The sequence below is a fragment of the Artibeus jamaicensis genome, unplaced genomic scaffold (assembly GCF_021234435.1).
Source record: "Artibeus jamaicensis isolate MK-2021 breed Jamaican fruit bat unplaced genomic scaffold, CSHL_Jam_final contig_1015, whole genome shotgun sequence".
NCBI lineage: Eukaryota > Metazoa > Chordata > Mammalia > Chiroptera > Phyllostomidae > Artibeus > Artibeus jamaicensis.
The window spans coordinates 11244811-11269489 of record NW_026521194.1 but is presented as its reverse complement, the minus strand read 5'-3'; the positions used below and the strand labels follow the sequence as shown (position 1 = coordinate 11269489).

Genomic DNA, 24679 nt, shown 5'->3' with positions numbered 1-24679 from the left:
GGGTAAGGCGGGCAGGGTCACGTGATCCACCCGGGCCTGGCTTCCGGATCGCGATCTGCTTTGGACGTTGCGCTTTCTCCTGCACGTGGCGTGTGCACTGCTGTCCCCGCTCGTCCCGGACCCGCCGCACGCACCCCATGGCGCCCGGCCAGCTCGGTGAGCTCCTCGCGCTCCTCGCGGAGCCGCGCCTCTGCCGCTGGTGCCCCTCCTGCCCGCCTCCTCTCCCGGCTGTGGCGGCCGCTGAGCGCGCCAGGGGTGGAGGGGCCGGTGCGTTGCAGGCCTGCAGGCCCCGACCCGCTATAGTGCGGCTGCCTGGGGTCAGTAGTAGCGCCCGGGGTTTGGGACTGGATATAGTGTGGGCGGAAGTGATGGTGGCTTGGGATCCTTGACTGTGCTCCCCAAAACACACCCCCGCACACATCAGGCCTTGAAGAACGTACTGTCATGTACAGCGACTGAGAAGGAAAAATGCCTTCTCTTTCAGCCTTGTTTAGTGTGTCTGACAAAACCGGCCTTGTGGAATTTGCCAGAAACCTAACTTCTGTTGGTTTGAATCTGATCGCTTCTGGAGGGACTGCAAAAGCTCTCAGGGATGCTGGTCTGGCAGTCAGGTAAGGCACAACGTCGTGTTTAAGTGAAACACTCATGGGAAGGTAGTAGGATCACGTTAACCAGAAGGTAACGTGCAGGAACTGGGAGTAAAACACCGTATTTACTGCCGCCGGCGGTGCTGTGAGGTTGCTACTCTGCTTATAAAAGAGGAAAGTCAGGCTCAGAGACATTTAATAACTTCTGCTCAAGTTTACAGAGTTAAAGGAGTGCAGCTAGGGGTTAGGACCCCGGGTATCCTCATTTAAGAGCCCCCCTTCCAAACCACTCCTAACAAATTAATTTAGGTGGGTTAGGGTTTTTTGCAACATAAACTTAGTTTATGACTCACATGGTCTGTTTTGACTGGCTCTTTGATAAAACTTGACATTAAGATTCAGGTCTGCCTCTTTTCCCTTAGCATCCCTGGTCGCCATAGGAAGTCACAGATTTATCATTCATTCTTTCATCTGCATGCTGTTCATTACCTGGCTTAAGTGATGGGGAGAAGGAGTGAGCAAAACATAAATCAGGCTTCAATTCTTGACATCAAAGAGCTGGCATTCTGGTGGGGGACAGAGTAACCACCAAAAATGCAGAGTATGAAAAAGGCCGAAGGATAACTGTAATACACTGAAGTGATAATTCAGAGGAAGGGCGTCTCCATCCCCGAAATATACTTTAGAAAAGGAGTGAAAGACCTCTCTGCTTTTGTTGTCATGTGGCAGATTTTACTACATGCCCTCCAGATCCATGTGGAGATCGAGTGTTACCCTTTTCCTCCGTTAAGCCTGCCCCTCCTGTGAGAGCAGTGCACAGCTTCCCCCAGTTTGATAAGTTCATTGGCGGGAATGCCTTACAGTATAAATAAATGCAAAGTCTTTTTGCAGCACCTGTCTGATGTGCTTTATAACAACGCTGTAGAGATCGTGGAAGGCAGGGCGGACGGACACTGAAGAACTGTGTTCTCCGTTGCCCCGTGGTGGGTTGTTTTATAGTCGGACCCTTCAAATTAAGATCCTCTTCTGTAGCCTCTTCCCCCCCCAAACTTTGTACCATGGAAACATCTCAGACATAACAGGAGAGAGAAAAGTATAATAAGCTCTCATGTTGCATGTCTGTTCATGTCAGTTTAAGTGTTTATCAGCTCTTTGATTTTGTTCCATCTCCCCACCCCTCACTTAGTCTCGTTATGACAATGCCTTTTTTTAAAGTTTGGGAACACAAATGTGTTTTCCATTAAAGGGAGGTTGTTCACACTTTTAAATATAGGTGTATTAACTCATGGAATCTTTACCCCAACTTGTTGTATTGGGGGTGTCAAATTCATTTTCACCAGGGGCCACATCAGCCTCATGGTGGCTTTCAAAGGGCCAAATGTAATTTTAGGACTGTATAAATGTAACTGCTCCTCAACTAGGGCAAGGAGCTCCGCACTACCGCTGGGTGGACACAAGGTGCCGGGATGGATAAAATAAGGTACAGGGTCAGATTCGGCCCATGGGCCTTGTGTTTGCCACCTCTGTTATAGGTAGTATTATCCCATTTAATAAGTAAGGAAATTGAGGCACAAAGAAGCCAGTAGCCCAAGATCACACAACTAACAGCTATAAAACAAGGAGCCAAGATTTTAGGCTGGGAAATTAACCTTGACATTCGAGATAAACTGATGAGATTTTAATTGGTGAGTATGTATCAGTGAGCATTCTGTTGTGAAGAGGGCAGCTGTTACAGGCAAATTTTTAAAGATAAAGGAGCAGTAAGCCTTTTACATACTTCAGTTGGTGGTTAATTCTAAGTATAGATCTGCCATTTCTCTTTTCAGTCATTCTCCTCAGTTGGAGAAACTGGATTTTGTTTTATAAATTCCAGGGAAGAGAATTTGGAACTGGAAACCTTAATGTCACCAGTTTGCCCATTTACATTGCAACTGCAAGCCGTTGGGTCAAATGGAGTTTGCAAAATGTTTGTTATTTTTTTTACAATAAAAGCAATACATGTTTGTTGTAGAAAATTTTAAAAAGGTGAAAAATATTAGGGAAGGTAGTAAAAAGGGTGATTCTGTTCAATGTGTTGAAGTGTTTCCTCTAATGTTTTTATAAGCAGAAAAGTAGCAATGTTCTGTTCCTCTTTTCAGAGATGTCTCTGAGCTGACAGGGTTTCCTGAAATGTTAGGGGGGCGTGTGAAAACCTTACATCCTGCGGTGCATGGCGGTAAGTGGTTGGTACCTTCCATTTCAAATAATTAGTAGTTCTCAGGAATATTGTAGTTGATTACTTTTTAGAATAAACAAGGAAAAAAGCAGCCCATAATCTCAAAAAAGAAAAAACTGAGATTATATAGATTTTTGTCACATTTGCTGCCAAAGTTCATAAAATGTTAGAACTTTGTTTAACTTTAGAACTTGCTTTATATGCAGTGGATTCAGGTTGCTTTTGTCTGCTTGATATTAGCACTGACCTGAGAATTAACTTAGAGTGATGGCTCCTGCTGGAGTTAATAAGAATGTTTAGATTTTATGTTTGAAAAGATTTTATCATGATTCCAACTTGGCATACAGCATGATCATATAATTGACTTTCAAAAGAATTCTTTTTCAAAGTGCTCTACTTTGTTCATTCATCTGAGACAACAAATTGCATAGCAATCAAAAATGGTGGAAAATAAGTATATTGCTAACTTACAAGTTATAATAAAATTTGGCAAAATAAAAGACTGTAAGGCTAAGAATTAGGTAAATTATTCACTTATGGGAGCACATTGCCTAATGGAACTGGCAACAGTTATGGGAAAATTTCTTTCACATTTTATTAGGAAAAAGGGAATCAGAAACTGATTTTAAAAAAAGGTTTGGAATATGCCTGCTAATCTTATTTTTAGCTACGTGTTTGGTATTCCTAATTAGGCTACGTGAAAGACTTCAACTTGACGGATGGGGCTACAGTGGAAAGAAGTACCTTCTTCTGACTTGTTTTTTGAACTGATATTTTAACTTTGTTACATTAGGAATCTTGGCCCGTAACACCCCGGAAGATAATGCTGACATGGCCAGACTTGATTTCAGTCTTATCAGGTAAAAATTCGAAGTTGAATTTTTAAAACAGGAACAAAGTGAAGACTGTTGCCCATTTTGATCAAGGGGAACAGTCCGTAAAGTATCATTAGGTTTAATTTTATGATTGTTGACTACAAACATTTGAGTGCCTTCTGTGTGTCGTGGTACATGTGTTAGCATTTTGGTTTTGCCCAATGTGTTACCAAAATGCATACTTAAACTAAAAACAACCTTTGCTTTTTTAGGAAGTTATGATCTAAAGGTTCATATATACAAGCAACTTAGTTATTTGCATAAAGTTATTCACTGTTTCACATAGAACAGCTTTATTTGGATACAATTCACATACTATACGATTCCCCGATCTAAAGTATACATCTCAGTAGTTTTTAGTATATTCAGAGTTGTGCAGCCATCACCATGGTCAGTGTTAGAATATATTTCTCACCCCCCAAAATACCCATTAGCATTCATGCTTCATTTCCCCAACGCCCTTTAGCCCTGGGCAACCATGGGTATATTTCTGTCTGTATGTTTACCTTACTACACATGTCATGTCAGTGGAATCCAACAGCACGTGGTCCTTTATGACTCCCCTTCTCAGCGTGTTTTTCTATTTCATCTTGTTGCAACATCAGTAACAAGAATGGGTTGCTTCAGGTTTTGAAGTTGTTTTTTTTTAATTTGGGTTTTTTGGGGAGGGGGGTTTGCGAGGCAGTAAGCATTTATTTGTGATCAAAACAGATTAGCTATCGAGAAAACACTGATTCAGGCAGAAACGTAAAAACTGCTTTGATTAGGAGACAAAGCTAAAGGGTATTTACAAGAAAGGGAAAGGGACAATTACATCAGTAGAAGGAAGCCAGTTCTATCGGTGCAGACAAGCTGACGTAGTGACACTGATCTAAACGATGTTCCTGATTTTCACTCCCAAAGCCGTCGGTCTAGGAGTCATAGTGTCTGCTTTCCTGTCGTCTTTGCAAACAGTTCTTAGGGACACAGTGTTGTTTGAATACTGTTTTATGAGGTTAAGCAAGTTCTCTTAATTTATGTTTTTAAATATACTAATCACTTAAAGACATTTTTTAAAATTTATTTTCAGAGAGAAGGGAAGGGGGGAGAAAGAGGAAGAGAAACGTCATTATGTGAGAGATAAATCCTTTCACATGCTCCCAACTGGGGACCTGGCCCACGGAGCCAGTCATGTGTCCAAGCGGGAAACGAACTGGCGAGCGATCATTTGGTTCCCAGGCCAGCACTCAGTCCACTGAGCCACACCAGCCAGGGATATTGAGTGATTTTTATCATGAATGGATGTTCAGTTTTGACAAACGCCTTTTGTGCATCGATATAAATGATCAGTGGTTTTTATCCTTTATGTTATAACATGGTTTGTTACATTAGCTGATTTTTAGATGTTAAGCCAACCATACATCACTGGGATAAACCATGCTTGGCTATGGTATGTACCTCTTTTTATATTTTGCTGGATTCAGTTTGCTAGTATTTTGTTGAGGATTTTCGAGTCACTATTTGTGAGAGATACCGTCCTGTCCTTTTTCTTTTTTCTTTAATTGTTGTTCAAGTACAGTTTTCTGCCTTTTACTCCCATCCCAGCCCACCCACCCAGCTTGTCTGTCCTTTTCTTGTGACATTTTGTCTCGTGTTGGTGTTAAAGTCATAGGCATTCGGAAGGGTTCTGCATCTCTCCTCTTCTCTGTTGGTTTTCCCAGTTGAGCTGACTTCCCTGGGGAACCCGCCCACAGAGCTTCTCACGTTGCAGTCCTCAGAGTGGAATTCTGCCTCACTGGTTGTTCATTTTAGATTAGTTCTGTATTTTAGATGACTCTTTTGGCCTTCTGTTTTTTAAAATCTAAGTTTAATACAAGATTGTATTAGTTTCGGGTATACATCCCAGTGATTAGACATTGTATAATTTACTAGTGATCATTGTGATAAAGCTCGTACCCATCTGACACCATACATAGTATCAGAGTGTTATTGACTATATATATACTTTCTATGCTGGACTTTTACATCCCGTGACTATTTTGTAACTACCAGTTTGTACTTATTAATCTTTTCATCTTTTATTATCATTGTATATGTATGACTTCTCTGAAGACAAAATAAATATCATGCTTAGAATGATCCATCACTTTTCATCATTACACATAGTCCATTGGAAATAGAATCTAAAACGGTTACATTCCAAAATGAGGACACTCTCAGCAGCCTTGTACTTATGTTAATTCTTTTGTTAAAGTTCTGTGTCAAAATTTTGAAAACTTTTTTGGTGGCTTGATAATAAAACGGGCAACTGGGTTTAGCCATGCAACAACAATGTGTATTGAAAGCTGTCCCCGTAAGCCACTTCTATTTACGATATTGCAACGTGCGATGTTGTGACTTTTCAGCGTAACTTTTTAGAATCTCAACTGTCAGGCTCACTGTTTACATTTTAGATCTTGATGGGGTTTGATCATGTATTAATAGAGACTACTCTTCCTGCATAGCTATAAACCATGTAAGGTGACTTTTAATGACAGGCACCTTCTTCTTTTAGAGTTGTTGTTTGTAACCTGTATCCTTTTGTGAAGACGGTGGCTTCTCCAGATGTAACCGTTGAAGAGGCTGTCGAACAAATTGATATTGGTAAGTTGAAAACACTGTTTTTTGAAGACTGACAGAAAAGAGGGTTAGCGAAATTTCAATGAGATTTGACTTTGAAATCCACTGTGGAGAGAGTAGGAAATAGTTACTGTTCTCAGATTGTACTCTGGGATGACTGTAATTCAGCTATATTTTCTCAGCTGTTCCTTGGTGTAGGGATTCTTCTGGGTTATTTTTTTCCCTTACTGTTTAAAGTCAAGAATTACAGTAGAAGTATGTGTGCAATGACTGTGTTTGAAAGAGATTAAATAGATATGAAAATACAAATTACCGTTTGGTTTTCAAAGGCGGAGTAACCCTGCTGAGAGCAGCAGCCAAAAACCATGCCCGAGTGACCGTGGTGTGCGAGCCGCGGGACTACGCCGCCGTGTCCACGGAGATGCAGAGCTCCGGCAGTAAAGACACCTCCCTGGAGACCAGGCGGCAGCTGGCCTTGAAGGTCGGGTGCAATTTTATCTAGTGCAGGTTTGCAAAGCCACCCGGTGCTCCGTTCTCACCAGGGGGTAGCGTCCACCGAGGCTCTGCGTGGAGCTGTTATCTGTTGTAGTGAGGAGCCCAAGCGCTAGGGAGGGATTCCCTTAAAAAGATGGAAAGATGATTGGGCCACGGACACGTCACCTGGCTACTTCATGGTGTTTGGTGTCTTTCCCGCACAGGCGTGTGGGGGAGGGGATGGGGGGGTGCAATCAGCTGGCTACAGAGCAAAACCATTTCGTTCCCACTTTGGGAAACGCTGCCTGTGTTTCACGCAACTTCCACTTTTTGCAGGCTTTTACTCACACGGCACAATATGATGAAGCCATCTCAGATTACTTCAGGAGACAGTACGGTAAAGGAATCTCTCAGATGCCCTTGAGGTACGGAATGAACCCTCACCAAGCTCCAGCCCAGTTGTACACACTCCAGCCCAAGCTCCCCATCACAGGTAGAGGCTGACTGTTCTGTGGCACAGTTTGCTGTATGTGGGTGTGCGTGTGTCTTCCTCCGTATTACTATGTGGCTCACGTTTAGAAGATAAATTACATTTTACCTCTTAACGTGGCCACCTGAAGTGTGAGATGTCAAGTGGACTTGTGAGCAAAAAAATACTGAGATTATCGGGCTTCTGGAGACAGGTCAAGTTGGAGACAGAGACGAGATGTGTTGGGCATGTAGGTGATTTTGAGGACACAGGGCAGGGTGGTGTGGCCTGGGTCTCATGGAAGAGGGTCAGGACCGAGCTTTGGGGTAGCGGTGGAGGAAGCAGCAGAGGAAAACCGGGTTGGAAAAGGTGTAGTTACAAATGGTTGGACTGCTGCCGAGAACAGAAAAGTGACTATTTGATTTGGGAGTTTTAAGAGAAGCAGTTTCCTTGGAATGATGGGTCTGGAAGGCCAGTTGACCTGGGCTGAAATAGGAGTGTGAGGTTAACAGTGATCGAGATAATCCTTTGAACAGAGAAATTAGGCAGGACCTGCATGGATTTGCAGACTTCCAAAAGGATTGTTCATTTTTTGTTCTGTTTTGATCTTGAGATGAGCTGTGAGAGCTTGCCCTGCTCACTGGTAGAAGGGAGAGCGGGTGCAGGCCTCGGAGGAGAAAACCGTGGGTGCGAGGGGTGGGCAGGCCTTGGAGCCCTGGCGTTGGGGAGAGGGTTGGTGCTGGGTGAGAGCAAGGGCAGCTCCCTTCATAGCCTGCGAAGGCAAGCCCAGAGCGCCCGGGTGGTGTGTGGTGGGAGGACGCAGACACTCCAGGTGCCTCTTAACAGCCGAGGCAGAGGAGTGTGCGGCAGGGCCGGAGGTTTGAGAGCTTGACGTACTCTTTCGTTTACCCTTCACATTCAGTGGCTCCACTACTATTCCTTCTCAACCTCAACACGATTTTCTTTTTACGCCCTGGCTGGTGTGGCTCAGTGGATTGAGCACCCACCCGCAAACTGAAAGGTCAGGGCACGTGCCTGGGTTGCGGGCCAGGTCCCCAGTTGGGGGTGTTTAAGAGACAACCTATCAATGTTTGACTTGCAAATCATGTTTCTCTCCCTCTCTCTCCCTGCCTCCCTTCTTCTCTCTAAAAATAAATAAAATCTTTCAAAATATAATACAAAAAAACAAATTTTCTTTTCTAACACTCCCCAGCCCCTCCATGTTCACCCTGAAAGTCTCCCAGACTGCAGTAATCTAACTGATCTCGCTTTACTTTCTGTGTCCTTTTTTCACAATAGTCATCTTTTTAAAACCTAAATCACCCAGAATGCTTCTCTCTGGTCTTCATTGTCCCAGTTTTTGACATTCAGATCTCACCTTAAGTGTCACCACCTCAGAGAAGCCCTCCCTGAACAGCCAGGCCACAGTAGCTGCCCAGTCCCACTTGGCCCCATCGCTCCACTCTGCTGCGCAGTTGTGTTCTCGTCTTCCTGTAGGTTGTCGGCTCCGGAGAACGGAAACCTCGTCTGTCTTTGTCCATTGCCGTGTCCGTGTTCCCTAAGAATTTATGGAATGGATCAGTAGAAACCTGATACTCGGCATGAATTTTACCTCTAGAATTTCTTTTTTTTCTTTTTTACATGCCTTGAGAGATGAAAGAGGAAGGAGAGGTTCGGGTGTACACTGGAAAGACAGAGAGAGCATGAGCACCCCGGGGAGAAGCGGGGTGTGGAAAGGCACCCTAGAATTTCTTAAAACAGACTTATCTGCTGTTGCATCTCAGATATCTCCTTGAACTCACAGATTCCCCATTTAGATTCTTTGGCAAAAAAAAAATACTTCATGTACTTGCAGTCCCCCAATATTTTATTTTCTAAAGATTTTTAATTTTCACTTGTTTGTATTTTGAAGTACTATTTTTTTCCAGTAGTTCTAGATTCAGAGAAAAATATCAGAGAGTAGAGTTCCCAGACCCCAGACTTCCCCTCCCCCCATTTCCCTCAGTTAACTGCTTGCATTTATATGGTGCATTTGTTACATTTAATGAAGCAGTATTGATTCATTATTATTGACTGAGGTCCACAGTTTGCGTTAGGGTTTACTCTTTATTGCATATTCTGTGGGTTTTGACAAATGTGTAATGTCGTGTGGTCACCTCAATAATATTGCCACCTAAAAATGTCCTGCGCTCCATTGCTCTAACCCCTGCAACTGCTGATCTTTTTACTTTCTCCATAGTTTTGTTGTTTCCAGAATGTTACAAGGTTGGAAACAACCATTTCCCACTGGCTTCTTTCACTTAGCAGTATGCATTTAAGGTTTCTCCATATCTTTTGGTGGCCTGAGAGCTCATTTCTTATCACTCAGTAGTTTTCTGTTGTGTATGGACGTACCGTACCTAGTTGGGATCTTTGTTGACCTATTGGAGGACGTAAAAAATCGGAGGACAGTTTTTGGCAGTCACGAATATAAGCTGCTAAAAACATTCCTGTATAGGTTTTTGCGTGCAAGTGTTTTCAATTCATTTGTATAAATACCTAACATTTCTTCTTCTCGTTTACTTTTTATTGCCTGTTTCTCTTCTGCTTCTCCCATGAACTCCATGAAGACTGATTTGGGGGAGGGGGTGGCAAGGGGCAGCTATTTTATTCATAGGAAATATCCCAAATACCTAGAACTATGCCTGACATTTGAGCAGGTCCTCAGTAAATATTTGGCAGTTTTACATTTAAACTTACCTAGTACATAAGATAACACAAAGGAAAGGCAGTTATTTATAAGTTTGTTTTTGGTTAATGACCCACTATTATTTTTATAAGTGCTAAACTTAACAAACGTGTATTCATGAGAGGTATTGACTTCTAAAACATCCTGCCGTTGTTGAGAAAATGGGCACTGCATGCAGAACTCTGAACTGGAGTCTTTCTAACCGCATTCCAACTTGATGCAGAACCTCCTGCATCTGGTGCAGAAGTAGAAAAATTCAGTGCGTTTTTCCCTCCTCTCCTACTCACAGCTCTTGGCACTTTAGTGTAATATTATTTCTTAAATCAACAAAGTTTATGATTTAAATTTTATACTGTCACTGTATTTGCCATAATTGATTATAATCTTCGCTCCGTACTGTACTGGATCCCTGATCATCACTGGCCTTGTTCTTTCTCCCTTCCCGGTTGAGCAGGGGGCTCTCGCTTCATTTCCAGGGCGGCTGCGTTGGGTCCAGCAGCAGCGTGGGTGTGCCTTTAACTTTTCCCAGTTCCGTGTGTTGGCTTGGATCTCCTTGCTTCTTCATTTAAAACATTTGTGCACTTTTGATGCCTGTTTTAAGAAACGTACATATATCTGACCTTATTGACCCGACTTGTGTATTTTCTTTATATGTAGTTCTAAATGGAGCCCCTGGGTTTATTAACTTGTGTGATGCTTTGAATGCCTGGCAACTGGTGAAGGAACTCAAAGAAGCCTTAGGTATTCCCGCCGCTGCCTCCTTCAAGCACGTCAGCCCAGCAGGCAAGTATTGGTCCCTGGACTGCTCTGGGATTATTCCAGATCCACTTCCTTTTAATTTTAAAATGAATTTGTGAGTTCTTGTGCGAATATAGCCATTCCGTGAAGTCTGAAACTGCTATTTCTCAAGTCTTTTAACACTTTCAATATAGTAACATGACAAAATCTGATAAAATAACACGTAGGTATTATTTACATATATATCATTGTGTAACATTTTAAGATAAAAAGATTGGGAAATAGTTTTTTGTAGTGGAAAGATGAAGTTTTAGAAAATAAAAAAGTACAATAGCTTAATGCAGTGTGACTGAACAGTTTCCCACATGTTTGAGAGTGGAACCGATAGACCTAAAGAAGTTGTTCTCAGGACCCTTTATCTGCACCTTTTTATAGCCATCGTATTAGGGTGGTTTTTTTTAATGGGGGGGGGGGAGGTTTTAGAGGGGGGTTATGTTTAAGTCGACTGCACAACTTATTTATATCACCAGGTCTGTTGAACAGTCCCACATATTAGTTCTCAAATATTTATTCAATATTAAAACAGTATGAGCAGGGAAGAAATAAGCATTGTGTAGTAAGAAGCAGGATCCAGAGTCTGAAATGAAGTAAACTAGCTTCATGCACATGCCTGGTGCTGGCCAAGGTCAGACACGAGGCCTTGTTTTCAAAGGCCAGAGCAGGGAGGTGCTGTCCCCCACACCCTCCCCTGCACCTGTAATTTTGACATTCAGTTATCTGGCCAGATTTTTGTTTAATTTGACACAGGCACTAGAAATTATGCTGTGTAGACAATGTCAGGAAAAACGTTGCCTTAATTTAGGAATTGACAAGAAATAACTTGAGGTTTTTGGTTTATTTTGCGGTTTTCGCTATCAGGTGCTGCGGTTGGAATTCCACTCAGTGAAGATGAGGCCAAAGTCTGCATGGTCTACGACATGTGCGAGACCCTCACGCCCATTTCAACTGCGTATGCTCGAGCAAGAGGTCAGAAGAGTGATGGGTTTTTTTAAATAAGGCAATATTTTATCCTAAGCAGAATAAAATAGTAATAACTTTATTCGTTATAAGATTTCAAATGATCTTTAATGTGTATTTTCACTAATACTTTTTTTTAAAGATTTTATTTATTTTAGACAGAGGGGAAGGGAGGGAGAAACATCAATGCGTGGCTGCCTCTTGTGCAACCCCCCACCAGGGACCTGGCCCGCAACCCAGATATGTGCCCTGACTAGGAATCAAACTGGCGACCCTTTGGTTCACAGGCCAGCATTTAATCCACTGAGCCACACCAGCCAGGGCCTGTTTTCATATTGATACTTTTGAATGATTGTATGAGTGCCTTGGAATAAGTTTGTTTATAAAAGTGTGTTGGTATTTTAATGTAATAAATGGAAGCACAGTTGGCATCTGGTACATGTAATTTCTGACTAGTCTGTGAAATGCATTTGATTGCTTAATATATGACTAAAATCATATGGTCATTCTGGCTATACCGAATTTTCTTAGAATTATATTTTCACAAATACCTAATTTGTCAGTTTAATAACTTGTGAATGTTGTTACAACATTTGTGGAAGATTATTGAGAAACCTGATGTTACGATTCACCTTCTGTAATGGCTTAGCGAACCGTGGCTCACAGGCAGGATCCAGCCTGCTGCCTGTGTTTTACAAATGGTGAGATTGGAACAGGCTCATGTCCTTTGTCCATGTGGTGTCAGTGGCTGGTTCAGAACCACAACTAGAGTTCAGTGGCCACACCATAGACTGTGTGGCCACAAAGCTTAAAAGTAGGTACTTCTGACCAGTCACAGAAAACGTTTTCCAAGTGCTGCTCTAGAAGGTAAAGTTAAAGGATGCTTTCTCCCTGAGCATTTCAATTAAATGACTAATTAATCTGTTATTTACATCTTGTATAAACAATAACAGATTTAGAGAAATAGATCATGATAATATTGGAGTTTTTAAACACCATCTTTTTCTAATTTGTGATAAATACTTCTTTAATTTTAATTCTCAGGAGCTGATAGGATGTCTTCATTTGGTGACTTTATTGCATTGTCTGATATATGTGATGTCCCAACTGCCAAAATTATCTCCAGAGAGGTTAGTGGTTATTAATTATCTTGATCCATGTGTAACTGAGTAAAGCTTTACCTCTTCAGTGTTTACTGAAACTATAGCCTATAATATTTATATTTATACCACGTATGAATTAGTTACTTTACTGTAAACTACTTCATGAGTCTGTAATGAAAGAGATTGTGTAAAGAGAAAATTGATTAACCACTCTGAAAAAGTGATCTCCGTCAGCTGAGTACCAAACAAGCATTCTGGAAAAGTGAGGGTGGTGCTGGGCGTGGGCAGACAGAGGAAAAAGAGAGCTCCGACAGCCGGGAGGGGGGAAAACTGGGCAGAAGTGAAGCCTGAAGCGGCGGGCGGCTTGGCAGTGTTTAGTTGCTTTAGGGATTCTTCTCGTGACCGCTGTCATCTGCAACCAGAACATGTACTTCCTAGTGCAAAACACTACTCCGTGAGCAGAATAGTAAGAAATTGTTTTTCTTCCTCGGGGTATTAGAGCAAATCATTTATATATTAGTTAAAACTGAAATGAACAACAAAAACTTTGAAGGGACAGTACATGAGATGAGTTCAGCTATAGAAAGTTGTATTCTGCCCCGGCTGGTGTGGCTCAGTGGATTGAGTGCTGGCCTGAGAACCAAAAGGTCACTGGTTTGATCCCCAGTAGGTGGTACATGAAAGGCAACCACACATTGATGTTTCTCTCCATCTCTTTCACCCTCCCTTCCCCTCTCTCTAAAAATAAATAAATTCTGTAAGGAAAAAAGTTGTATTCCAACGTAGCCTTATATTTTCCAAGTATAATATAGTAACTTAGTATAACTTACTTAGCGTTGCAGATAGGTTCTGTGGTGTTAAGCAAAATAAGCAAAACTGTGTATAAGGAAACCAATTAATTGACAGAAACAAGAGTTTAAGTTCCTGCGGCATCTTATCAACAAAATGACATTATTTGAGGACCTGCTATGTTAGCATTATGTGTTCGAGGTAAAAACCAGACATTGTGGCTGCATTATTTGAGGTAAGTAATTGTCTCTAGATTCTTAAAGAGGTGTTTTCTAATTTCTTAAAACAGAAAATATTTATTTACAGGTATCTGATGGAATTGTTGCACCAGGATACGAAGAAGAAGCTTTGAAAATACTTTCTAAAAAGAAAAATGGGAACTACTGCGTTCTCCAGGTTAGTGACTTTCATGTCTGAAACAGTAATTTGCTGTCTCATTTTGTCTTTCCCCACATTTAATCTTTCCTTTACGCCGACATTGTTTACTGCAGTTTCTTTATCCTTAATCCTGCAACTTATTATTTTTTATTGTTGGTTTTCGGTTTAAGGAGAAGTTACCTTACTTACTCTTCATAAAGAATTTTTAAGATTTTAAAAGTAATTAGTATATTTCCATGGTTTTCTATTCAAAAGGTATAAGGGGCCATTTGAAGAAAAGGCTTCTCATCCTTACCTTCTGCCACAGTTGCCTTTTTTAGAAGTACCTAATATTTAACTTTTTTGGCTTATCTTTCCTGAAATACATGTTTAGCAAATATGTGCGTTTTTCTCCTTTCCTTTTTTTCCCTCGTTGACACAAATACACAGTGCTTCACCGTCTTGGAACTTTGACCCATGTCTGCGAATCTTATCTACACAGTCACCAGTCTTTAGCTGGTGCACAGTCCCTGCACCGAGCGACCAGGGAAGGAGCCCTGGCTGTGAAATGGGTTGTAATTTGCATAGTCTTAGAAATCGTGTAAGATACTGTATGTTTTCATGGGAATGTGGATAGTTTGCCTATCTTGTGATACCATTGCCAGCCTATGTTCTTAAACTTTTTCATCTTAGCAGTAAAATAGAGGAAAATGGGATCTGATTGTAATTTTTTTTTGTAATTTTATTTTTTTCCTTATACTGGGGTGAACATCTTTTCACATTTAAGAGTATTTTTTTTACTTGCTTTTTATAAACTGTCCATAGTCTGCTTATTTTTCTAGTAGGTTGTTACGATTATTTTTTTTTTACTAATTTTTGCAAGCTTTTAGCACAGGGAAACTAGCCTTTGGTCTAGGATTTTACAATGATAAAGAGTTAATTGAGTTGAAAGTAAAGATTCATAATGCTGTTTTTCAGAAAGTACTGACGTCAGAAAATGTGTAGAATTCCAGCCCCTTTAACGGAAGTTATTCAGTATTTATCCTTCACTGTAAGATACCAGTAATTGTGTGGTTCCCCATAGGTTCCACGTCAGCCTTTTTGAGGAAAGAAGAAAAAATACCACTTTAAATAAACATACTTTTTTTTTCTGAGCTACTTGACAAGTTAAGTCATTCAGTTAGCTGCCACTGTGTTTTTCGGTTTCTTAATTGTGTCTTCTGATGGCAAGTGTGTTAAGCGCATGTGGCCACCAGCAGTAACAGGCAGCAGCGCAGAGAACGCCTTCCAAACCCTGAGCTCCTCCCCGTGGCCCCTTCAGCCCCTGACAGTCTCATGTTCAAAAGTGTGAAAAGGCGACTGGCGCCCCCCCACCGACACTGTGCTTGGAGAATTTGGCTGGGTTTGCGTTGGACACAGTGACAGCGTGGAGCAACTTAATTCCTCCTGGCTGGTGACAAGTTTCTTTTGACATCAGCTAATAGGAGGGCACATCCCAGGACTGGAAACTGTCATTCAGAGGAGAGAGGGAGATGTTAGAATTCGGGCAAATGCAATATAAGCAGAATTAACTTGAGGATCTGCTTGTAAGTTACAGACATCAGTGCTTTTAAGTCAAAGATCATCCAAAGGGTAAATGAAGAAATGCTGGCAGATTTAGACACATACCTCGGGAGAAGCTGGTCTTCACACAGGTTGTTTCCAAGTCTTAGTATCTTTTCAGTTCAACAGTTAGGAGAGAAAGGTAGCCGTGAATGACATACTCCCTTTCAAGTAGCGAAAACAACAAAACCAGTCATGTTTCCCCCCTTTTAACTTCCCCTTAACTTGTATTTTAAGTGTTAGCTAGATATTTTACAGATTTTTCAGGAAAGGGGGGAAATTAGAATTTAATTTTTGAGCCCCTGCCCATGTATTAGCGAATTTTGTTCTATCTGCTTGGTCTTTCAGAAGGATTACATAGATAGTACTTTTAGTTAATGCCGCCAAAAGTGCACTCACTGGAATCATTGGTTTTAATGTGTTCTATAAAAATTGTGAAACCTGTAGTACCCTAGAGAGTTGTAAAACTAAAATTTTTTGGCTCAAAATATTGGTACCTAGCCTTTCATACCCGTACTGAATTGATCGTATGTATGCTTAAGTTGGAAAAATAGTCCATAGACCCTTGATTACAAAGAAACCCTTTGTGTATAAGTTAAATTAAAATCTTTGAAGGATGTAGATACATTACTTTTAACTCTCTGTATCTGTATTGTAGATGGACCAGTCTTACAATCCAGACGAAAACGAAGTTCGAACCCTCTTTGGTCTCCGTTTAAGCCAGAAGAGAAATAACGGTGTCATCGGCAGGTCATTATTTAGCAACATTGTTACCAAGAATAAAGACGTAAGTTTGAAAACATCCAAACTGAATGTTAGGAATTCCGTAGGTGTGTTTTTAATATTTATAAGGTTGTGCATTTATTAAGGCCCGTATTTAAAACTGGATGATACGCAAGTGGCAACTGCATCTTTGAGTCATTATGTAAGCTTGAGAACTTGAAAAGTGAATAAAAGACTGTCTTAGAAGCTTCTGTGAATATGTGTAGACATAGATTTATCTTCATTTACTCGTAAATGGGATCATGATAACTCTGTCCTGTTACTTGCCTTTTTTCATGCACTGAGCTACAAGTGTGTCTGTTTATCAATAAACATATCTCCACATCTGCATCTGAAAGGCCACACAGCAAGTCATGTGTCGATGTACTATGGCGGATAATTTGGTGCTTTTATTTTTAGCGCTGTGATCAGTGTCGTTTTGAGACAAGATTTGCTCATGTGTTCTTTGTCATCTTTTAGGAAGGATATATTCCTAGGATAATGTGATGATTTTTTTTGGTAGTTATGTGTTGTATCATTTAATACAATAGCACTCCATGGCCCAGAGAGGGGACTACTGGCATCTCCATTGTAGAGGTCACAGAACTGTGACATGGTGGACGGTCCAGGTCATGCAGTATGGAAATGGATGAGCTGGTGAACATTTTCTGAAATCTCGTCATTGAGCCTCCAGTTTTGAAGGCTGTTTTTGTTGAGTCTAATGTTGGCTCTGCTTTTTCCCACTACTTCAGATTTCTCTCTCCATATTCTCTGGTCTTGTCTGCCCCATCCTGGTATTTTTGATCAACTGCTGGTCATTGCTTGTGATAAAACTATAGAAATATTTTGAGGCTCTGGATGGCATTTTTTTCCCCCCGCGGAGAGTTCACTTAAGCTTCTAGCAGGCATATCATGTGGGGGCAGATCATCTTCATTTAGGCAGGAATTGAGCTGCTTTAAATTGGGGCTTCAGCCTTTATAAGGTCTGGTCTGTTAGGGTTCTCCCCAGTTCTGCCGGAAGCCACCAGGGTCCACGAGTATCACCCTGCTCCGGTGTGCACTGAAACGTTTTTGCCTTTTGTGAGAGTGTGTGGCCTGCATCTTGGAGAACGCCCCGAGGGGGAAAGCCTAGCTGGGCACGCCCACTTCTCCCTCTCTGAGACCGTGCCTCTCGGCACTCGCCCTTTTACTAGCACTGCGTCTAGCTTTTCTCTTGTTCTTAGAAGAGGGTTATTCTATCATTAAGTTATTCACTGTAACAGAAATGAGTGGCTACAATCTCTTCCCCAGTCTGATTTTGAGGATTTAAGTAGAATTGCTAAAAATGAGTTTTATAATCTGTATCAGGATAGTTCTGTTAGTAAGCATCTGGTGATTAATCCATCATCTTTATAGATTTATTGGACATCCTTCCATTTTTAACTTTGAAAATTTTTGGTGCCCTGGAGCAGTGGAACATGTAGGCATTATACACAGGAATAGCTTCCTGACCTTGAATGTATTCCTTGGCCAGGGCTGGGAGGGACTGGGACTTCCACACGGAAACAGTATTTTGCGACAGCGTAACTTTAAGCAGCTTACAGGAAACAGAGGCTCTGTTATTACTTTATTAATTGGTTTGGTTAGTGTATCTTTAGAAACACAGAAAGGGTATTCAAGTAGCTTCCATGGTACCCAAGTTGCCTAACTATTGAGACATTGACTTTGTAAAGTTTTTATTGTTGGTTTATAGGTATTGGGCTGATTAATAATTGAGCAGTTTTTTGATAGGTTTTGTGCCTCTGGTTGTGGTGGCTTGGATGTTTTGTTTTGTTTTGTTTTGTTTTGTTTTGTTTTGTTTTGAAGAAGGATTGAGGATATAATTTTAATTGCTTTTTTATCTAAATTCTTCTCTACTTGCTTCAAACCTATTTTTAATAGAAATTTGCAGACTTAAGGGTAAGAGTGATGGTTTTATCCTCCTTTGTGTTTCTCTTCTTTTAAAGCAGGTTTTTGTTAACATCGCAGCCTCAACATCATCGGATTGAACTGTTAGGTCTAGAACAGTCCCATCCTGAGAGAGTGGGGGAGGTGTCAGGAGCAGGAGCTAAGGTGAAGGAACATGCCTGAATTATTTCCTCCTCCATTGTTGCAATGTTGCCTGCATTCGCCTTGACTATTCGTGCCGTGCACACGGAAGGCCCTCAGTGCCAGGTTCCTTCTGCTGACTCACAGTGGCAGGTTGTAGAAGGTAGACGTCTAGGAGCCTGGCCCTGGTTGTTAGTCTTTCTTAGAAAAAAAGGAATAAATGTACAGTTGGTGATTCAAACGTGTAATGTGTTACTCATGTATTACATTAGTAGCACCTTAGAATGATTCTAACAGTAATTTTAAATTAAGCTTATAATAGATTCTCATGCAGTTTTCGGGGGCCCATTTCCCCCGACGGCGAAGCCCTGTGCAGCGACCTCGCTGTCACCGCTGTGCTGCTGACTTGGGTGAGGTCGGGACCCAGGATTCCCTCCGGCACAAGGGCCCCCCTTGTTGCCCTTACTCATCCCTTCCTGCCCCCCCTTAACCTTGGGCTACTGCTAAACTGTTCTCCCTTGCTATAATTATTGTTCACGCTACATTCACAAACAGGTTTTTGTGTGAGCATAAGGTTTTATTTATGTTGTAAATGCCCTGGAGTAAATGCTAGATGCTGGGTGGTGTTACAGTTGCATATTTAGTTTTCTAAGAAACTGCCAGACTGTTTTCCTGGGAATATATACCATTTTACACCTGCAGTGTATGAGTCGTCCAGTTTCTCTGCATTCTTACCATTTTTAAAAAAATAGGTGTGTGGCAGTGTCTCTGGTTTTTTTTTTAATTCTCACTCAAGGATATGTTTATTGGTTTTGGGGAGAGAGGTAGGGGTGACGGGGTAGTGTGGAGAGAGAGAGAAAGATCAATGTGAGAGAAATATCGATCCTTTGCCTCCTGTACACTCCTCACCTGGGGATCGAACGGCAACCCAGGGTGCGTGCCCTGACCAGGAATCGAACCAGTAACCTTTTTGTGTGTGGAGCAATGTTCCACCCACCTGAGTCACCTGGGCAAGGCAGAATGTCTAATTTTATTTTTTTATTTAAAGATTTTATTTATTTATTTTTTTAGAGAGGGGGAGGGAGATATAAAAAGTGGCAGAAAAACATCAATGTGTGCTTGCCTCTTGCACGCCTCTCACTGGGGATCTTGGCCTGCAACCCAGGCGTGTGCCCTGACTGGGAATCGAACCTGCAACCCTCTGATTCTCAGGCTGGCACTCAACCACTGAGCCACACCAGCCAGGGCAGAATGTCTCATTTTAATAGTATTTCCTAATAACTAATAATGGGCATTTTCCCTGTGTTTATTGCCATCTGTATATCGTTTTTGGTGAAATATCTCTTCATGTCTTTCGTCAACATTTTCTAATTAGATTTTTTTTTTGTGGGTAAGTTTCACGAGGTCTTTATATATTTTAGATACTAGTTTTTGTTGGTATGTGGTTTGCAGCTATTGCCTCCTAGTCTGCGGCTTGTCTTTTATCGTCAGTACAGGGTCTGTGGCAGAGCAGGAGGCGTTAACTCGGATGAAGTCTGAGTCAGCCGGTGTGTCCATTAGCTGCTGCTCTTGCCCGGTGTCACACAGCAGAGCAGCGTAGATCTCCATCCTTTTCAGCGTATTTCCACTTCGTATCAAAGAGAGTGACCTGGGGGCTGTAACATTTGTTGTTTTATGTTGGAACTGTAAGTTCACAGTGCGTTTTTTAATAGTTTCTGCTTAGAATATTCCAGAGAAAGCAGAAAGTGGTCCTGATTTGACTTTCCCTGAACAGCTTTGTCTGCGTGTGGACGTCACAGTTGTTGGCAATCTCTGTGAAAATTATCCTCAGTGTTCTTTCTGAACATAAGTATTATCGCATGTCCAGGTGTCTGTCACTAGGGTCCTCGTCTACCAGGTACCATGGTAGCGAAGATATTATTTAGTAGTGTTGGAGTGGATACAGTGTTTCTTATCTTGTGTGATATGTGAATAGGCTTAAGCCAGAGTTGTCGCAAAGAGGCATCAGTTTGGGTCTGTGATGAGGGCGGTGCTGTGCTCAATTCCACGACTGATAGTTTAGTGCTGATCTTTGCAGTAAATGTGCTAGTGCTCAGTGTGAGTAGCCAGTTTCACTCTGTCATTTGAGAGAGAGAACTACATCCTAAGTCTGCTTCCATATCTGCCATATAAGATACTGAAAGTTAAGTGAAGTTTTAAAAGCTGGGCACCGTTACCCATTCTGTGTTTTCTCAGTTGCCGGAACCTGCGCTCAGAGACCTCATCGTGGCCACCATTGCCGTGAAGTACACGCAGTCCAACTCCGTGTGCTACGCCAAGAATGGCCAGGTAACCGAGCCGTGAGGCTCACCCGAGGGGCTGCTGCTTCACAGAACGGTGTTCAAAACTCCATCTGCACTGGAAGGGGGAAATTTGGCAATTTTTTCTCTCCACGGCTTGTCAGTATTACCTGGGTATATGCTGATGGACTCTTCAAACTAATGATGATTACAGAGTATCTTTGGAACTAAGTATTAAAATCAGTCATATTGCTTCTTGCCTGGAATGTGCTGGCACAGTCTGGATCTGTGGGACTTGAACAGCTGCTACAAAACGGGTTTATTTACCACCCCCCCCACCACCACCACCTCTTGGTACAAGAGGGAGTGAAATGTGCCACCCACCGGCCCATATTTTAAACAGCCCAGAGGGTATCTTTACATATATCTTCTGGTTATTTTACCAAGAACTCATAGCCTAGGAGTTAACATATTTTAAAGTCAGGTTTACTGAGGCACAATTTGTATTCAGTAAAATCCAGCCTTGTTAGGTAGAGAGTGTGACCAGTTTTTACTTATCATGTAGTCATGTAACCGCTGCTGCCGCCAGGTCAGCGAGCCCACCTTGCTCTCTGGCGTCACCAGCAAGCTGACTTCTCCCTCGTGCTCCGAGCCATAGACCGCAGGGCCAGGCTCGCTCCTCACTCAGGCTTCTCCTGCCCCGGGGGCGAGCCTGGCGCTGCCTGGGAGCCCTCTTCTCACGGCGTCTTCTGCTCTTGGCATTTGTTTGGCCCTTAAGTGGGAAGGGAGGGTGGGTATGAACGAGCGGGGGCCCTGGAAGACCCTCTTGCATTGAGAATTTTGCTGGTTGCTGTTGAAAGATTGCCACTGTCTGGTACAGAAACCTGGGAGATGGTGGCTCCTGTTCTGCTCAGGTTCTGATAAGTTCCAGTGAGACCAGGCTTCCCTACCAATGTCCAGGAGTTCTAGAAACTTCCAGAACATGAAGGGGTAAAATGTAGAGCTATTAGTCATAAACCACTTACCTACCCTCACCTTTTAATGACTTAAAAAGTATTTTCATTTATTTTGGCCTGCTCTTTTCTTCCACAACATTAGTAGGTAGATTTTGGGAGTCTACACAAAAGACGCTTTGAGGCAGGTGTGTAGTTGGAAGAAATATTCATTTTAATGTCCGTATTCTTCAGGTTATTGGCATTGGAGCAGGACAGCAGTCTCGGATCCACTGCACACGCCTCGCAGGAGATAAGGCAAACTCTTGGTGGCTCAGACATCACCCGCGAGTGCTCTCGATGAAGTTCAAAGCCGGAGTGAAGAGAGCGGAAGTCTCCAATGCCATCGATCAGTATGTTACTGGAACCATCGGCGAGGTAGAAGGCCTGTCATTGGGTTATGAGTAGAGTATAGTAGTATGTTCACCCCTACTTTCATCACTACAGAGAGAAGATGCTGTTTTTTTTAAATTCTTAATTGTCTAAAAGTGTTCATCTAAACTTGTTGCCAATTTCTCATTGCCTTGTACCTCACTTAACTTCATCCCTTTCTTACACCATGAATTTCCTTTTCGTAAGTTATAACCATTGGTTTGGTTTGTTGGTTTGTGCCTCGCCTGTTGACTCTAAGCTTTCAGTGGCAGGGACTGACTGTCACCCATCTCGAAGTGTCTGTCACAGCGCCACACACGGCACAGTGACGGTTGTGCACTCAACATTACGTACAAATTACCTGATGGCAGGTAACCAGTGTCTCTTTCTTGCCACCTACATGTTTTCTCAAACACCATTAATAGCTCAATATACTTTTGTTTAAGTTTCATGTTCTTTACTGTCTTTTGGTTTGAAGAAGGTGTGTGGGAACATTAAAATTGGGAGTACCAGGCAGCCGGCCCAAAGAATGGGGCTTGGCCCAGTTTCTGGATGTTAGCAAGTACTTAAGAAATAGTGGGTGGAAAACAAGAGAAAGGTCCCGTAATCAGCATCTCTGGGACTTTCTAACGGGCCAGTCTGCTGCACTGAGGTGTTCATTCGGGGGCAGGAAAATCCATGACACAGTGAGGGTCACCTGAGGGTGAAGCCGCAGAGGTTGCCTTGTGGTGGCAGGGCTTGAGCCTTGTATTTTTTCTGTTTGATATTACCAAGCAAAACCCTGCTGATTTTCCTGGAGGAGTCTTATAAAAGGATGTTGTTTAAGCCCCCCTCCCCCACCAGAAATCACTTTGAATGGAAGCACTTTCTTAAAATATGAATATGATTATGAGTTGTGTTTTGATTTGTCTCTGATACTGTCCGTATATCTGAGACGCATTATATAAATGTAGTTTCAGAATATCCCTCATCATCTGCTCCTCTTCTTGCTTTGATACAGGGATATAAGCTAGTATATTAACTTGGGCAGAGATTAAAGTACAAAATGTATTTGGAATAAACTGATGTAGAAAATAAATGGTGTAGTCTCTGTCTGGTACACTTAGAATCACTTTTCTTCCTAATGAAATGTTAAAAGCATTAAGAGAGAGAGATTCTAGAAACACAACTTGTATGTAATTGCCCTTCTTTTTCATTAAGAAGTCCTAGGAAGAGTGCCCAAGTGCTTTCCAGCCTTCTTGCATCAGATTGTACTAAAGACGGTGTCAGAACCTTTTCCCTTTCCCCCACTCACAGGGTGAAGATTTAGTCAAGTGGATTGCGCTGTTTGAGGAGGTCCCTGACTTACTAACGGAGGCAGAGAAGAAAGAATGGGTGGAAAAGCTTAGTGAAGTCGCTCTCAGCTCTGATGCCTTCTTCCCTTTCCGGGATAATGTAGACAGAGCCAAAAGGGTGAGTGTGGAATGAGCATACACTTGCAGGGCATCGATCATCACCCAGAGACTTGGAGCAGTCCTGCCTCTGACTTTCAAGTTCTGGGAGTTCGAACATTTACGCTGTGGCAGTGCGCTATGTCCCCGACATTAAGACGATTGTTTGGGCTGCTCAGTTTGATGTATGGATAACTCAAGTCATTCTATTGTGCCTATTTGACCGAGACTAATTCTGCGGTGCGAATCATTCATGCTTTTGGGGTGTGGGTTTTGATTTTTGTGCGATTTAACATAAAATTGTGTTTCTCACTCAGAGTGGCGTGGCGTATGTTGCTGCTCCGTCCGGGTCCGCTGCTGACCAAGTCGTGATTGAGGCCTGCGATGAGCTGGGAATCGTCCTGGCGCACACGAGCCTTCGCCTCTTTCATCACTGATCTCATCACGCACTGCTCTCAAGTTCGCTTATATGCGCGTGGGAAATTTTGAAATAATCAATACATTAAAAAATAAATAAAACATTAAATCTGAGTTATTATCTTAGATCCATGGTGTCTGGTACTTGTTTTTAATTTGTCCTAAAGCAATGTATGAGGCATGCAAGCGTATCCTGGCCTCCTGGGGCTCAGCCCGTTGCAGAACATCACCCTCGAAAACCTTCGGAAAACCATCGCATGAGCGGGAGAGACTCAGTTGTGCGGCCTGCCGGCACGGCATCTTAAAGCCCCGCTGGCGTGCTCAGGGACACCCTACCCACGCAGAGTTTCTTTTCATTGCAGTTCCGGAGAGCGCGGTTTTCTGCCTTCTAAACAAGCACAGATTGCATGCTGTGAGCCAAAGCCTTAGAGGGAATAAGCCTTCTGCTGACCTCATGAGTGGATAATACTAAGACGTACTTCTCTCTCCAAGAGAAGTGAAATGTTTCCCATAATTTCAGCAAGCCCTTGACGTTCCCTCTGGAGCTGCCTAAAAAAGGAATTACTATTTGTTGCCCAGAAACAGACCAGTACTCGCTGCACTTAGGGTCTCACGCAGCAAAGTGGCACACAGTGGGAGGGCAGCCCCCTGCGTCAGGACATAAGCGTGCATTCGCGTCCCTGCACATGTGGTCCTCCTGGCTGTTCGCCTCGGTTACATCTGATACCAATGCAAACCTCTGGTCGTCCTTCCCCTTAGTAAGTGGGTCCCATTCTCATCCCATCTTTTAAACCTAACTCCTCCCTAA

At 42.4% G+C, this 24679-nt stretch overlaps 1 protein-coding gene across 1 annotated transcript; it reads left to right on the top strand.

The window, feature by feature from the left end:
- The first annotated feature begins 71 nt into the window (after positions 1-71).
- ATIC (5-aminoimidazole-4-carboxamide ribonucleotide formyltransferase/IMP cyclohydrolase) lies at positions 72-23997 on the top strand. The gene is made up of 16 exons (XM_037163571.2): positions 72-156; positions 485-611; positions 2726-2802; positions 3596-3662; positions 6211-6299; positions 6605-6756; positions 7086-7242; positions 10604-10729; positions 11603-11710; positions 12746-12831; positions 13900-13989; positions 16211-16339; positions 20617-20709; positions 21848-22030; positions 23321-23476; positions 23772-23997. The coding sequence occupies exons 1-16, from the start codon at positions 138-140 to the stop codon at positions 23889-23891; spliced, it is 1779 nt and encodes a 592-aa protein (XP_037019466.2). The 5' UTR covers positions 72-137; the 3' UTR covers positions 23892-23997.
- The last annotated feature ends 682 nt before the right edge of the window (positions 23998-24679 follow it).